The sequence below is a fragment of the Tursiops truncatus genome, chromosome 7 (genome assembly GCF_011762595.2).
Source record: "Tursiops truncatus isolate mTurTru1 chromosome 7, mTurTru1.mat.Y, whole genome shotgun sequence".
NCBI classification, from domain to species: domain Eukaryota; kingdom Metazoa; phylum Chordata; class Mammalia; order Artiodactyla; family Delphinidae; genus Tursiops; species Tursiops truncatus.
The window spans coordinates 15,480,001-15,497,262 of record NC_047040.1 but is presented as its reverse complement, the minus strand read 5'-3'; the positions used below and the strand labels follow the sequence as shown (position 1 = coordinate 15,497,262).

The following is a 17,262-nucleotide window of genomic DNA, read 5'->3' as shown; positions in this document are numbered from 1 at the left end:
AGTGTAGGCTCTAACGAAAGTGGCATCGAGTTCCTTAGATCTGCCCTTCCTAATCTTTAGGCTCTAGATTACAAATTCTGGATGAATGTATGCTGAGCATGAGAATCAGAGAGCAAGGCTTGCAGAGTTTTAGTTCCGAATCAACTGCCTTTCGGGACACTGCCCCCGCCATGGAAGGCGTTTCTGGGTAGGCCCCCGTTTCTGTAAATGGCTGTCAGTCTGGAGACCTAGGCTGATGCCCCTTTTCTCCCACAGCCCCAAGCACATGAAGCAATTCCCACCTTGAAGAATAACGCCAAGGTGACAACCCTTGGGAGCTGATGAGAAGAATCAGTGTGTATGCTGAACGTACAGCATATGTAACTAGAAATCACAAAGGCTTTCCCAAGTTGGGTTAAAAAAAAACAGTTTACGGACTTCCCAAGTGGCGCAGTGTTTAGGAATCCGCCTGCCAGTGCAGGGCACATGGGTTTGATCCCTGGTCTGGGAAGATCCCACATGCCACGGAGCAACTAAGCCCGTGCACCACAACTACTGAGCCTGTGCTCTAGAACCTGCAAGACACAACTACTGAGCCTGCGTGCCACAACTACTGAAGCCCACGCGCCTAGAGCCTGTGCTCCGCAACAGGAGAAGCCACCGCAATGAGAAGCCCGCGCACCGCAAGGAGTAGCCCCCTCTTGCCACAACGAGAGAAAGCCTGCATGCAGCAACGAAGACCCAACGCAGACAAAAATAAATAAAATAATTTTATATTAAAAAAAAAACAGTTTAGGGCTTCCCTGGTGGCGCAGTGGTTGAGAGTCCGCCTGCCGATGCGGGGGACACGGGTTCGTGACCCGGTCCGGGAAGATCCCACATGTCGTGGAGCGGCTGGGCCCGTGAGCCATGGCTGCTGAGCCTGCGCGTCCGGAGCCTGTGCTCCGCAACGGGAGAGGCCACAACAGTGAGAGGCCCGCGTACCGAAAAAAAAAAAAAAAAAAAGTTTAGAATTGCAAAAACCATTGATATTAATGGAATACTCTCCTATGAGTTTTTATCTTAAAAATAAAGCAAATTGCTGCCCCTATCTTAGCATAAAACATAATGGCAGATGCTCCTGCCTGCAGAGCCAGAGAACCTTGTTTCCACGCCAGGATTCTGATGGTGGTGCAAGAGCCCTTTTTAGGGAAATGAGGTTTCTTTTTCTGTACCGTGATGGTCTGAGAGGTTAGGAATGCTTCTCAAGCTTCATGACTCCTTAACTAATTTTGGACTTGTCATCCAGGAATTTATGCAGACCCTACCCGGATGAAGGCAGGGAGGCTGGGATGGCTTCTTTCTTTCGGCGGCGTCAGTTGGTTGTTTGATCCGCTGCTAATTCATCGGGACGCCTCTTCCTCGTGGCCTTCCCGTTAGTACTTTCTGTGGTTGAGGGGTGTGCCTGGGCTCAGTTCCTGCATGCGGACCACTGTGGGATCCTCCGTAGAATTCACTAACTGTTCCCTTCTGGTTTGTCACCAGCATTTTTACTTGTTGCTTTTTTTTTTTAATTTATTTTATTTTTTTAACATCTTTATTGGAGTATAATTGCTTTACAATGGTGTGTTAGTTTCTGCTTTACAATACCTGTTGCTTTGATCACATTATCTTACTCTTAAAACTCCCGTTGGGGCTTCCTCTAACACAGAATTAAACCTGAGAACCTTCCTTTTGGGTTTAAAGACGCTTCACTGGGGTGTCCTTGTTCCTTGCTACTCAAAGTGTGGTCCATGGGGGGCAATCTGGCAGCATATGCATCACCTGGGAGCCCATTAGAACTTAAGACCCTGTCGCAGGTGAACTGCATCAAAATCTGCATTTTTAACAAGATCCAGGTGAGTTGCATGTGTGTTATAATTGAGAAGTGCTTTATGGGAAACCCTCACTGCCAGCATCGTCACTCACAGCCAAGAGCTAGGTCTTTGTGAGACGTTTCTCCGCCAGGCTTTGACCTGAACGCCTTGCACACACCAGCAACAACCTCTGGTTTAATCTTCCCAGCGTCCTCGTGTGGTATGTACTGTTACTATTCCCATTTGCAGAAGGGGAATCTGAAGCCCCAGGAGATCAAGTCATTGGTGTGAGATTATTCAGGTAGTGAGTGTTGGAACAGCCTGGATTTAATCCGAGACACTTTGCGTCCAGAGTTTGTGGACGCAATTTGTCCACCAGCTCTGCAGCCTCCCCTCTTCCTGGGCTCTTTTCTCCAGCCCACTTTACTCTGGACCCACTTGCCTCTTATCGGTCTGTAAAACTTCTCTAAAGCAAAGCCACGGTGAATGAAATGCTGCTGCTTGGTGTGATCTATAAAAGCTTTGAGTCCTAAAGTTATTTTTAAGTAAGACTGTGCTGTGCCCTGTATAGATTTGATCTCTCTCAGCCACAGAGAATGAGCTCCTTCTACTGATTCCAATTAACATGGCTGCTGGGAGCCTTAGCTATTACCCTCCCCGATGTGAATTCCTTCTGGCTGTGTTGAGATAGAGTGGTATCTCAAACTTGACCTTTGGAAGAATACTTGTATTTACAGTTCTAATCTAAAAAAAATGGAGATAAGTAACTTGACCTTGCAATGACATTGGTCCAGAGTTTATCGAGTCCTTTAAAGACCTCAAAGTCAGAATGCCTATAGCCTGTGTTCTTAAGGCCAAGGGTTAGTTACAGAAAGGTCGTATGTGAGGTGGAGTACAGATGAAGGTCAGTGGTTTCCAAACTGGTTACGGAACTGCTCTGAGGGGATATTCCAGAGAAAAGCTTGGGGGTTGGGATGGGGGTGTGCTTGGCCTGAAATAGGGGTTCCCTGGGACCCTCCTCACTTTAGACCAATTGGTTTCAAACTTTTTATGTAATAGGTCCTGTGGTAACATTCTGTTTAATGGGCCTTTCCCTACTTAAATTTTCTTTTTGTATATTAAAAGCTACTGAACTAATCCTACTCCATCATTTTCAGCTGAGGCCGCTGAGGTTCAGAAAGGCGAATTGACTTCCCCAAGGTCACACATTGTTTTGGCTAAAAGCTATTTCTTTTTTCTTTTTTTGGTGGTACGCGGGCCTCTCCCGTTGCGGAGCACAGGCTCCGGACGCGCAGGCTCAGCGGCCATGGCTCACGGGCCCAGCCGCTCTGCGGCATGTGGAATCTTCCCGTACCGGGGCACAAACTCATGTCCCCTGCATCAGCAGGCGGACTCCCAACCACTGCACCACCAGGGAAGCCCTCTTTTTTTTTTCTTTTAATTTAATTTTTTGACTGCATTGGGTCTTCGTTGCTGTGCGCGGGCTTTCTGTAGTTGTGGTGAGCGGGGGTTACACTTCGTTGCGGTGCGCAGGCATCTCACTGTGGTGGCTTCTATTGCTGCGGAGCACTGGCTCTAGGTGCGTGGGCTTCAGTAGTTGTGGCTCGTGGGCTGTAGAGCACAGGCTCAGTAGTTGTGGTGCACAGGGCTTAGTTGCTCCGTGGTATGTGGAATCTTCTTGGACCAGGGCTCAAACCCGTGTCCCCTACATTGGCAGGTGGATTCTTAACCACTGGGCCACCAGGGAGGCCTGGCTTTTTTTTTTTTTTAACATCTTTATTGGATTGCTTTACAATGGTGTGTTAGTTTCTGCTTTATAACATAGTGACTCAGCTATACATATACATATAGCCCTATATCTCCTCCCTCTTGTGTCTCCCTCCCACCCTCCCTATCCCACCCCTCTAGGTGGTCACAAAGCACGGAGCTGATCTCCCTGTGCTATGAGGCTGGGAAGCTCGGCTTTTAAGTCTAGCGCTGCAAGTTAATGATATTTCTCCACTAAGTTTCAGAAACTAAAAAACAAAAGAATTAAAGCAGGGCTTCTTCCCATGGGTTCTGAGCCAAAATTTGTTTCAGTCTTGCCAGAGTTCAAAAAATCACACTCTTATTTGAAACCTTCCAGGACTTACTATTGCTCCCAGCTGCTGCTCTTCACTTCATCTCCTATCTCTCTCTTTTCCACCTGTGTCCCAGCACACAGGCCTGTTTCCTACTTTGGGGCCTTCTGCTCAGTGGTCTCTCTGACCCCAGGCCCCGAAGGAACCAGCTTATCTCCCCATCCAGGGCTTAGCTCAAATGGCCCCTCCTTGGAGAGCACCTCCCCAGCACATACATATCATTTGGTATCACTTGATCCTGCTTTAATTTCATCCTCGTGCTTCTTGCTAAATGAAATACTCTTATTGTCAGTCTTCCATCACTAAAGTGTAAGCAGTGAATGAATGGTCTGTGTAGGCATGGCATCTCTCCAGAAAAGGTTTGCCACTTTCAAGTTTTTAAAAAATGTTGGTACATAGGGCTTCCCTCGTGGTGCAGTTGTTGACAGTCCGCCTGCCGATGCAGGGGACCAGGGTTCGTGCCCCGGTCTGGGAAGATCCCACATGCCGCGGAGCGGCTGGGCCCGTGAGCCAGTGGCCGCTGAGCCTGCGCGTCCGGAGCCTGTGCTCCGCAACGGGAGAGGCCACAACAGTGAGAGGCCCGCGTACCGCACACACACGGACACACAAAAACAAAAAAAACAGTTTAGAATTGCAAAAACCATTGATATTAATGGAATACTCTCCTGTGAGTTTTTATCTTAAAAATAAAGCAAATTGCTCCCTCTATCTTAGCAAAGAACATAATGGCAGATGCTCCTGCCTGCAGAGCCAGAGAACCTTGTTTCCACGCCAGGATTCTGATGGTGGTGCAAGAGCCCTTTTTAGGGAAATGAGGTTTCTTTTTCTGTACCGTGATGGTCTGAGAGGTTAGGAATGCTTCTCAAGCTTCATGACTCCTTAACTAATTTTGGACTTGTCATCCAGGAATTTATGCAGACCCTACCCGGATGAAGGCAGGGAGGCTGGGATGGCTTCTTTCTTTCGGCGGCGTCAGTTGGTTGTTTGATCCGCTGCTAATTCATCGGGACGCCTCTTCCTCGTGGTCTTCCCGTTAGTACTTTCTGTGGTTGAGGGGTGTGCCTGGGCTCAGTTCCTGCATGCGGACCACTGTGGGATCCTCCGTAGAATTCACTAACTGTTCCCTTCTGGTTTGTCACCAGCATTTTTACTTGTTGCTTTTTTTTTTAAATTTATTTTATTTTTTTAACATCTTTATTGGAGTATAATTGCTTTACAATGGTGTGTTAGTTTCTGCTTTACAATACCTGTTGCTTTGATCACATTATCTTACTCTTAAAACTCCCGTTGGGGCTTCCTCTAACACTGAGAATTAAACTTGAGACCCTTCCTTTTGGGTTTAAAAACCCTTCACTGGGGTGTCCTTGTTCCTTGCTACTCAAAGTGTGGTCCATGGGGGGGCAATCTGGCAGCATATGCATCACCTGGGAGCCCATTAGAGACTAAGACCCTGTCGCAGGTGAACTGCATCAAAATCTGCATTTTTAACAAGATCCAGGTGAGTTGCATGTGTGTTATAATTGAGAAGTGCTTTATGGGAAACCCTCACTGCCAGCATCGTCACTCACAGCCAAGAGCTAGGTCTTTGTGAGACGTTTCTCCGCCAGGCTTTGACCTGAACGCCTTGCACACACCAGCAACAACCTCTGGTTTAATCTTCCCAGCGTCCTCGTGTGGTATGTACTGTTACTATTCCCATTTGCAGAAGGGGAATCTGAAGCCCCAGGAGATCAAGTCATTGGTGTGAGATTATTCAGGTAGTGAGTGTTGGAACAGCCTGGATTTAATCCGAGACGCTTTGCGTCCAGAGTTTGTGGACGCAATTTGTCCACCAGCTCTGCAGCCTCCCCTCTTCCTGGGCTCTTTTCTCCAGCCCACTTTACTCTGGACCCACTTGCCTCTTATCGGTCTGTAAAACTTCTCTAAAGCAAAGCCACGGTGAATGAAATGCTGCTGCTTGGTGTGATCTATAAAAGCTTTGAGTCCTAAAGTTATTTTTAAGTAAGACTGTGCTGTACCCTGTATAGATTTGATCTCTCTCAGCCACAGAGAATGAGCTCCTTCTACTGATTCCAATTAACATGGCTGCTGGGAGCCTTAGCTATTACCCTCCCCGATGTGAATTCCTTCCGGCTGTGTTGAGATAGAGTGGTATCTCAAACTTGACCTTTGGAAGAATACTTGCATTTACAGTTCTAATCTTAAAAAAATGGAGATAAGTAATTTGACCTTGCAATGACATGGGTCCAGAGTTTATCGAGTCCTTTAAAGACCTCAAAGTCAGAATGCCTGTAGCCTGTGTTCTCAAGGCCAAGGGTTAGTTACAGAAAGGTGGTATGTGAGGTCGAGTACAGATGAAGGTCAGTGGTTTCCAAACTGGTTACAGAACTACTCTGAGGGGATATTCCAGAGAAAAGCTTGGGGGTTGGGATGGGGGTGTGCCTGGCCTGAAATAGGGGTTCCCTGGGACCCTCCTCACTTTCGACCAATTGGTTTCAATCTTTTTATATATTAGGTCCTGTGGTAACATTCTGTTTAATGGGCCTTTCCCTACTTAAATTTTCTTTTTGTATATTAAAAGCCAACTGAACTAATCCTACTCCATCATTTTCAGCTGAGGCCGCTGAGGTTCAGAAAGGCGAATTGACTTCCCCAAGGTCACACATTGTTTTGGCTAAAAGCAATTTCTTCTTTTTTTTTTATTTGCGGTACGCGGGCCTCTCACTGCCGTGGCCTCTCCCGTTGCGGAGGACAGACTCCGGACATGCAGGCTCACGGGCCCAGCCGCTCCGTGGCACGCGGGATCCTCCTGGACCAGGGCACAAACCCGTGTCCCCTTCATCGGCAGGCCGACTCCCAACCACTGCGCCACCAGGGAAGCCCTCTTTTTCTTTTCTTTTCATAAATTTATTTAATTTTCGACTGCGTTGGGTCTTCGTTGCTGTGCGTGGGCTTTCTCTAGTTGTGGTGAGCGGGTGTTACACTTCGTTGAGGTGCGCAGGCTTTTCATTGTGGTGGCTTCTCTTGTTGCGGACCACTGGCTCTAGGTGCGTGGGCTTCAGTAGTTGTGGCTCGTGGGCTGTAGAGCGCAGGCTCAGTAGTTGTGGTGCACAGGGATTAGTTGCTCCTCGGCATGTGGGATTTTCCCAGGCCAGGGCTCAAACCTGCCTCCCTTGCATTGGCAGGTGGATTCTTAACCACTGCGCCACCAGGGAAGTCCTAAAAGCTATTTCTTGTACTCCTCCTTTGACAGCTCAAAAGCTGGGTCAGCTACCAAGTGTGCTAGGCATTGGCTTCTTTTCTGTCTGGGTCTGCCCTTATTCCAGCCAGTGGTGCTGACCTGGCCATATTTCCTTTGCATTTAGGACTCCTCTGTGTGCACTTGGAAAACTAAACACTGTTCAGGTGTTTCGGGGCAGACCTAAGTCAAGGCGTCATATATTCTCAGCGCTCTTTGTCTTCATCTTGCGGTAAATCTGTACTGCTCCCTTTCGGTCATGACTTAGTTATGCATTGAAGGCAGCCTTGCAGAGAACAGGGAATACTCTTGTATCTGCAAAATAGAGCAGCTGTTCTCCCACCCAAACCTTAAGTTACCGAAAACCCCATTTTAGGAGAATGTGCATTTGAGAAATTTGTGACCAAAAGGGAAAGACGGCATTGGGAGACTGAGATCATATTTTTTATCCCCACCTGCAAAACCATTTTCCTTTTTCACTTTCAAGAAAAGAAACCAGGAAATCAAATAGACAAATGAGAATAATATCAGTGACATTTTGCAGTTAGTAATAATGGCTATCTGGGTAATTTCCATCTTATCATCCCTTGTTTACCAGAAATTTCTTTGGCTTTGAGGCAGGTGATTGGTATACTAAGAGGTATTTTATTTCTAAAAGTAACTCCTCTCCACTCACCTGAAGGTAGCACCTCCACTCACCTGAATGCTATTCCTGATCTTTTGTCTAAAAATTAGCTGCTAATCACTGACTCCTGAGTCTGTGCTGCAGAAACACGGCTCCACTGCCTGGGATGTCAGCTCCTTGGGCACGACCAGTTCTACAGAATGTATTGATGGATGTTTTTGTTCCAGGATTTGGTTTCCCGTCTCTGTTTTATCTCCTCTTCTCTCTGCCATTCACTTTACCTGCCATTTCTATTTTTAACCCCGGTTTCTTTTCCCTCTAACTGCTCCCGATGTGACCAACACATACCCTGAAACTGAAATTCTTATTTACGAAGATACATTGAAGTGATACACACAGATTTCCTACAAGGGGAACTTAGATTATTGTCCTGAAAAGACAAGTACTTAACTACTTTATTTACAGTACATATAATTCTGAAGAATTTGGAAGAAAATATTGGCTCCCAACCTATTTAATTACATATACAGAGATGTTATCTAAAAGCTACTTTGGCTGCCCTATTCACGTTGATATTTTTAACTTCACCTTTGCTTTTTGTTTCTACAGAAGATTTAGAGAATATTTAGCTCTCTACTCAAAAAAAAAAAAGAAAAAATAGAGCGTTCCTAAAAATTAAAAAGAGAGTTCCTAAGAGAATGTAAAAGGCATGCCTAAAGAGATTAGTTAGTAATATGTAACACTAAAGCAGTTTGCTGTCATCCATGCCAGTTTTTTCGATTATTTACTAGGATGAAAATATTGAACTTGGTCTTAGTTAAGTTTCTAGGGTAGAGAATGGTTGTTGCTGAATATTTATAATGTCATATAACACTTGGGTACCATGAAATGACACGAGGGAGGGGTTTGACCCTTGTCAAAGTTTGGCAAAAGTTTTCCTCGTAAAGCTTCAAAGCAGGACAGATTGCCAAGTGTACCTGACAGCTGGTGCCTTAAAGTAACTAATTTTTACGTAAAAAAGGTCGCTTCACAGGATTTGCCCCAAGGTCAAGCCTGTTGGATGTATGTTTATAAAACAGAATCTGCAGAGATTAGTCCTCGCATTAGATAATGAGACACAGGGAGAAGGCGGGAGGGAGGAGTTTGTCGTTTATTCATCTCAGTCCCTTGACCTTGTTTTGCACATCTAACCATAGTATCTCGGCAGAGGTAGAACTAGACCCTTCCTTATTTAATTCATTTTGTGCATTATTGTCTTTCCACTTTACGATGGATCCGTTCTTTCTCCTTTGAATTCACTTAGAAGTAACGTTCATCCCAGTAGAGAGATGAACTTCTGGCTTTCGTTGTAGGCTCACTCTGACTAGTATCTTCCTCCCAGGTAGTGCCATGTGCTGCTTGGCTTGAGGCTGAATGTTTGAACTTAACCGTGACTGGTTTACAGGAATCCAGATATGCCTCTGGAGCCGAGGGCAGTGTCGACACAAGTCTTTTTCTTTTTTCCTTCCTGCCTACTACCAGGATAACAGGATGGAGAAGGATGATAGAAAATGGGAGTGCATTTTTAGCAGGCCCCGTGCCCACTTGCTGTGTTTCTTGCACTATCACTGTAGTGGGCCGACTTGACGAATCCCATCAAAAAGGTAAATTACAAACATTCATCTGCAAGCGATTTTTCTAAAGTCTTCATGTTAGTTAATCTCTTGTTGCTGCAACAAATTACCACGAACTTAGTGGCTTAAAACAACACGTGTTTATTCTGTGGATGCAAAATATATGGTCAGAAGTCCAAAATGGTTCTCATCTGGCTGAAATCAAGGTACCAGCAGAGCTGTGTTCCTTCTGGAGCCTCAAGGAGAGGATCCTTTTCCTCACTTTTTCCGGCTTCTAGAGGCGCCGGCATCCCTTGACTCATGGCTCCTTCCTCCATCTTCAAATCACTTTCTGCCTCTTGACTCTTCCACCTCCTTCTATTAGTTAAAGAGCTTTGTGATTCCATTGAAGCCACCTACATAACCCAGGGTAACCCCTCAGTCTCGAAATCATTAATCACATCTGCAGAGCCCCTTTTGCCGTGTAAGGTAACATCTTCGCAGATTCTAAGGATTAGGAGGTAGACATCTTTGGGGACATCCTCCTGCCTACCACACTCATAGACCCACACAGTGTGCTAGCAGAGTTCACCTCCCGTGAGTTTCTAGCCCTCTGTGGACACAGGAGAAAGGTTTGGGGTTTTTTGTGTGTCTTTCCCTGATATTTCTGTCTTGGGTGTTACTAATTTAATTTTATGAAGAATTAACATCTGTGTGTAGGCACCTGGGGGTTGATAGATGTTCAGTAACACTGTAGGCTGCTAGTACTGATACTGTAATTACACAAGGGGAGAGGAGGTAGCACCTTAGCAATTGAAACCCTGTGAATCGTAGGTAGAGGGGTTTTTTGTTTTGTTTTTGTTTGGGGGTTTTGGGGGCCACATCTTGGGGCACGTGGGATCTTAGTTCCCCCGACTAGGGATGGAACCAACACCCCCTGCAGTAGAAGCAAGGAGTCTTTGGACGGCCAAGGAAGTCCCTAGGTAGAGGTTCTTATTTTTTTAATTTATTTTTACATATTTATTTATTTATTTGGCTTCGCTGGGTCTTAGTTGCGGCATGGGGGACTGTTTCATTTGCAGCATGCATGCGGGATCTAGTTCCCTGACTAGGAATCAAACCCAGGTCCCCCTGCATTGAGAGCATGGAGTCTTAACCACTGGACCACCAGGGAAGTCCTTAGATAGAGGTTTTTAAAACTTGCCTTATAGTGACCTGTTCAATGAACTCACAGAGTCTTCTAACTTTTGTCTTTCAGGCTTATGTACAGAAGTACATTGTGAAGAATTATTTCTACTATTACCTATTCAGATTTTCAGCCGCTTTGGGACAAGAAGTGTTCTACATCACATTCCTTCCGTTCACTCACTGGAATATTGATCCTTATTTGTCCAGAAGACTGACCATAATATGGGTTGTAAGTATTATTATTACTTATGAACCAGTATTCTACAACAACTACCTGCTTTGGGATTCAAGTACTCTGCATATATGCTCTTTATTAAAAATCACTTAGAGTTGAATTTTTACCTGGTTTACTTTGGGAAAATGGAAGGAAAGATTTAAAAGCTATGCATGAATAAGACTATGAGAGAGGAAGAGATGATGTGCAGGAAAAGGACCTTTCGGAGAATCCATGAAGGGACATAAAATGCTTCCTCCCAAGAAACCCCATTTAGTAAAATTTGATCAGAAACAAAATAGGAGCTGTTGACTAATAATTCCTAGTGGTATTAAGTGTAACTACCCCGTGTCTATTGGATACACAGAAGCATGTAAGGCAGGGCAACTTCTCTGAGGAAGCTTGTTGTATCATGCGGGCAGCTGGCGTACACACGAAAGCCCAATGATAATTCTGGGTGGAGAGGTGGAGCCCCTTCTGATGTTTTGTTTGGGACCCTATCGTTGAACTTTGTTCAGGATCAAATAAGTTCTGATTTTTATTTATTTATTTTTTGCGCCGCATCGGGTCTTAGTTGTGGCACGTGGGCTCTTTGTTGAGGCATGCAGGCTTCTCTCTAGTTGTGACGTGCAGGTTTTCTCTTCTCTGGTTGTGGTGCGCAGGTTCCAGGGTAGGTGAGCTCTGTAGTTTGCGGCATGCAGGCTCTCTAGTTGAGGCGCGAGAGCTTAGTAGTTGTGGTGTGTGGGCTTAGTTGCCCAGTGGCGTGTGGGATCTTAATTCCCCGCCCAGGGATCGAACCCACGTCCCCTGCATTGTAAGGTGGATTCTTTACCACTGGACCATCAGAGAAGTCCCTGATTTTTTTTTTTAAACTGGGGGAGATGGTGGTTATTGGCAAGGCAGCAAGGCCTGCTGCCAGCATCTGGACCCTGGGATCAGGTAGGCCTGGGTTCAAGCGCAGCTCAGCCACTGTGCTTGTCCGTGTGCCCTTGTCCTGAGCCTGTAAGATGGTGTTAATGCACATCTCCCAGAATCATCATGAAGACATATAGGGTATGGCCTGGTGCATGTAAGGACTCTGCAAGTGTCCATAAGCGTGCTGACACGTGGTGATGCGTCCAAGAAGGCAAAAGAGTCTTAAAGATCAACCAATTCTTAGGTCAAAGATGGTTTAGCCGGGAGAGGGGGCTTCAGGGACAAGGTTGCCAGGGCGGCTGTTTCCCTGACTCAAGATTCTGCTCTGAAAACAGCTTCAGAAGTGCCTGGTCAAGAAATATTTTAGATTCCACATATAAGTGATATCATATGATATGTGTCTTTCTCATTCTGACTGACTTCAACTTAGTATGATAATCTCCAGCTGCATCAATGTTGCTGCAAATGGCGTTATTTCATTCTTTTTCATGGCTGAGTGGTATTCCATTGTATATATGTACCACATCTTCTTTATGCATGAACCTCTCTACGAAACAGAAACAGACTGGCAGACATAGAGAACGGACTTGTGATTGCCAGTGTGGAGGGCAGGGAGCAGAGGGAAGGACTGGGAGTTTGGAATTAACAGATATAAACTAGTATATACAGGATGGATAAACAGCAAGGTCCTACTGTATAGTACAGGGAACTGTATTCAACATCCTGTGAGAAACCATAATGGAAAAGAATATGAAAAAGAATATGTGTATAACTGCATCACTTTGCTCTACAGTAGAAATTCTAACACAACATTGTAAATCAACTCTACTTCAGTTAAAAAAAAGTGCCTGTCATATCTAAAGAAGCTGGGGTTCTCGGGCTGCTCTGCTCTTAGAAGCCGTGGCTGCACCCCTGGTGCTTTTATTTTTCTCATTTGTAGAACAAGTGAGAGGGGCCTTGATCAGGAGACATAAGTGCAGATATCTTAAAAGGCAGGGCAGAGGAATAAAGCAGTGAAGTGCTGGGTGGGGCACCTGGGGCATTGGGAGTGGCTACCCCTTACCTCCACCTGTGCCTGAGAGAGGAAAGACAGGCTGGTGTGGTCAGATCTCTTTTTCATGTGAAATCTTTAAATGTAGGGCTTACATTTTTAAAAGCTCTATATGCCAATTGAACAAAGAATCCTTGAAGTCTAAACTTCCGAGGCTTGGTTTGAAGCCTCTGGCCTTGAAGAACAGCTAAGGTCCCTCGGGCTTATGGTTAAGATTATTTGGCCCCGAATTCTTCCTATTTGCTCCTTTTCTCTCTCAAACTACACGCCACTTTTTCCTTTCTCCATCCCTGTCTCCCTTCCAGCCCTCTTCGGAAATCTAGCTTCTGTCTAAAAGTGTGATCCAACGAGACTCTGCAAAAGCATAGGCATCTTGCAAAAGATGAGCATTAGAGCAGTTGTTCCTCTCCCTCTGGAAGCGGCTTCCGTTCCTGCAGAGTGGTGATGTCCACGGGAGGAGCTGGGGGAGGAGAGACAGGGAGCGGGGTGCAATCCTTCTGTTCTTAGGACGTGAAAATGCACCCAAGACCCGTGGTGCTTGAGCTGCTTTTCCTGTCATTTATTTTCTGAGATACCAAAATATATATATATATATATATATCCAACTTTTATGGTTGTCAAGTGGGGCAAATGATGCAAAATACTTCTAGTAACCTGGGAATATCTTATACTGTGTACAGTCAGCTCAAGGCCAATTATCTTGCCCACTGAGGGTGGAAAACTTTTCCTGAGGGGCCGGGAAGATCTTTAGACCTGATGGGAGGCAGTGGTTAGGGGACTCAGATTGTCATTATGGGCTGTTATTTTTCGCTTTGGAGTCCTCATTTCAAAGGGCTCAAAAGATTTTCCATTTGAGGTAGAATTACCAGTTTTTTGTCAGAGAGTGGACAAATAAAGTTTTTACCTGAGAGAGGAAAGAGCAACCTTTGACTATGCAGTTTGTCCTGAGCTTTGGCGATGTGCTATTTGCTTTCAGAAATGGGTGCATGGCCAGGTCCAAAAGGCCCCCATGCAGAGAGGTATGTAATTCGTATCAGTGAAGCAGTGTGTGCATTCCTGGCAGTTCCGGTGGAGGGAATAGTGGCCGGTCCAAGGCGGGGATGGAGGGAGGGAAGGAAGAAGGGGCAGAGGGAGAGAGGTAGAGGCTGGGGTGCGTGGGGGAGAGTTCAGAGGTGGGAAGGTGTTTGCTTTGTGCTCTGCTGCGGAGATAGATAATAATGAGAGAGGCTTGGTTTGGCTCCAGTGATGAAAGTGGGTGGAGGGAAGGAAAATTCCTGATGGTGTTGGCAGTTGGGAGGGAAGGAGGGGTGGAGACGGGTGAGATTCTTCTGGGCAATCAGCTTCCTGCTGAGGCAGCCCGTCTCCTGTAAGGGATATCCCTAAATTAGTGGCTGCCTCTTTAAGGGGTGAGGGTGAAGAAATGTTAATTATATAAGGGGCAGAATTTGAAGTCCCCTAGCTTTAAACATCTTTTCTCACCCAAAATCCTTTGGAAGGCAGCTGTGTCCAAGAGTGCCAAACCTCTTGACAAATTTCATATTAATTCGACAGTTGTCATTGGATGAAGTCTCAACAGGTTTTATTGCTTTTAAAAATAATTTTTTATATTAGGGGTGACTCATACTGTCTGAAGTAGCTTAGCAGAATTTATGGTCATATTAACTGTTTTCTCATCACAGTCATAATTGTTCCTCTTGTCTGTTGCACCTCCCATTGCTTTTGTTGGCATCTGTGTTCATTGTTTGATCTTCGTAACCATGGGTTGGTATCATTTTATAGATTGGGATAGTAATACTTCAGATAATAATAAGCCATATTATATGTTGAGGACTTACTATACACGCCACTCAGTGCAATAACGCTTTACATGTTTCATCTAATTTAATCCTGCCAGCAATCCTGAGAAGTGATTATTGCCAGTTTTACAGATTAGGAAACTGACATGTAGAGGGGATCACTTTGGATGAAGTGGATTTGATCCTGTCCCCTAAGGCCTCTTGTGCTAGAGAGGGCCGCCACTCAGCTTCAAGCGTTAAAATGACTTGCCCAAGGTTCTCTTCCATTGCATATTTGCTATGATTGTATTTCAGGTTTGCCTGTATGGCGTTTATTAACTCTATCTACTACTTAGGTGTCTTCTATAGGCCCTTCTTGACAAGTCAAAGGTATCTTATCCCAGAAAAGTTAGATAAGCTTTTTTTTAATTAGCTGAAAAACATCAATGAGGTATTTTCTTCTGTCACTTATCAAGGTTTTTAACCTGTCATTGGATTCAATAGAATCTTCGACCTTAGGACAGAAAAGGCCATGAATGGTTATTCATTAGATGCTCATGAAGAGATGTTACAGATAGTGCTTCACAGGGCGTCATTGCCCAACGGAGTGATTATCTGATCTCCTGGCTTCCACTGTGGTGTGGTGACAGCCCCACCAAAAAAGAAAATAGTACTGCTTGTGTCTTAAAAAGGTTAGAGGCAATTTCATTGAAACTGCATCGTGTTTAGCTTTGTAACAGGCAAAATCTCACTTTTTGCTAAATAAAGTTATTCTCCATTTTGTAAAATAATGCAAATATCGATACCACAACTGGTCCATGGGAGGCTCATCTTCTCTATTCTTATGATACTTACATCCTGCCTCTTTTCACAGATCTTGCATGGCATTCAAGATGAGATGCAAGAAAAAAATGGGAAATGTAGGTAAAATCAAAATTAGGGGGAATATAGATAGAATAAGAGATGAATGCCTGAAGTTGCGCCATGAATTTGTCTTTCAACTTTGTCTTGACTAATTTAAAATGAAATGACATTATTCGCTAGGGAAGAATAGGCTTATTCCTAAGAGAGGAAACCTCCTGACACATAGTACTGATAGAATCATTAAGGATAGTGATGCGTGTTGCTAAATTGTATTCCTAGGAATGCTGTTTGCTATCAGTACCCCCGATCAGCTGTGTGAGAGTACTCCTTTTGACTCTTCCTCATAACCTTTGTGTGTTCTCATTTTTTCAATCATTGCTGATTAAACCGATGAAAAATGGTACCTCCATTAATTTTCATATATTTTTAGTGAAAATGAAAATATTTTTCAGACTTTCATCAGCCATTTGTGTGAACTCTTGTGAATTGTCAGTCTGTCTTTTGAGTATATTTTTAAAGGGCTTTAAGGTTTTAATTGCTTTTCAGCAGTTGTTAACGTAAAATATTCAACTATTGATCTTCCATGTCTCAGAGGTAATGTGCCTTTATATATAAGATTTTTAGAAATTTAAGATTTTGAGAAATGGTATGTAAGTTTATGGTATCAGCAATAGTGACCTAAGAAAATCCCTTAAAATTGAATCTCAGTGCTTTTATTTTGGGTGTTCACTTTAGTTTTAGGCGCAGACCTCACCACTCCTTGTTGCCCTACCTTTTGTGACCTCCCTGGCCCCTTTAATTTGAATTTGGGACTCCCATCTTCAGGCACTTAATCTTTGGCCTGCAGTTTCCCTGGCCACAAAATAGCTTACTCAGGAGCAACCAGCCCTTAGAAAACCTGCTTTTTTTTTTTTTTTTTTTTTTGGTGGTACGCGGGCCTCTCACTGTTGTGGTCTCTCCGTTGCGGAGCACAGGCTCTGGACGCGCAGGCTCAACAGCCATGGCTCACGGGCCCAGCCGCTCCGCGGCATGTGGGATCTTCCTGGACTGGGGCACGAACCAGTGTCCCTGGATCGGCAGGCGGACTCTCAACCACTGCGCCACCAGGGAAGCCCAGAAAACCTGATTCTTGCTGCCTAAACTCCAGGAAGGTTTCAATTTGTCTTGGAGTTTTTCCTTGTCTTTTTTCCCCATTTGTAAACACTTCTTTTACCTAACACCGAAGGATACATTCTCCACCATTCTAACCCATGTGTGGTTATTTTTAAGTAATGGTCATCCTATGCAAACTTCTTGAGTGTTGAAGATCTGGTTGTTTCTGAGAGTTTCTGGGCAGGGTTAATCTCTCTTCTGATAATTCGTGGGGTTTGTTTGTTTGTTTTTTTAAAGTCCCCTCAATCCATTTTAATGTATGGCTTTTGATGATCTCCTTGAATGGAAGCAAGGAGTGTTCATGTCAGGGGAGGGGGGCTGCTTCTACCTCTATCAGCAGCTTTGAGGTTTGGTCAGAGGTTCCTGATCCTGAAATACGATGAAAGGAACATGAGGCTGATGTTTATAGGGTGTTTTTTTGGTTTCCACTCAAACTAGGTCAGGAAAGGGGGATTTGCTGTAAGGTTACAAGGAATCCCATAGGAGTCAGAACCTCACAGGAGCTGATGCCACTGAACAGCTAGGTTTCTGCTACAATTAAGCACTTGCTCCAGAATCTGCTTCTTTACCTCCTGTTGCCAGCTGGTAACTTCCTGTCTTTTAGTTCAGAGTTCTAAGACAGTCTGACCCAGCTCACTGTGTAGCACAACTCCATCCATCTCGGGCTCAGTGCGTATGTTGACAGTATTTTGTCCAAGCAGCTGTGTTGGGGGC

The 17,262-nt window shown here is 44.8% G+C and overlaps 1 protein-coding gene across 3 annotated transcripts in view; it reads left to right on the top strand.

The window, feature by feature from the left end:
- Window positions 1-17,262, top strand: part of SGPP2 (sphingosine-1-phosphate phosphatase 2) — a 128,431-nt gene that overhangs the window by 39,317 nt on the left and 71,852 nt on the right. For all 3 annotated transcript variants that reach the window (XM_019923444.3, XM_019923441.3, XM_019923442.3), the window contains exon 2: window positions 10,648-10,806. Coding sequence is in view for 2 of the 3 variants with exons in the window: in XM_019923441.3 (XP_019779000.1) it covers window positions 10,648-10,806 (159 nt within the window). In the remaining variant the exon portion in view is untranslated. The remainder of the gene's footprint in view (window positions 1-10,647; window positions 10,807-17,262) is intronic.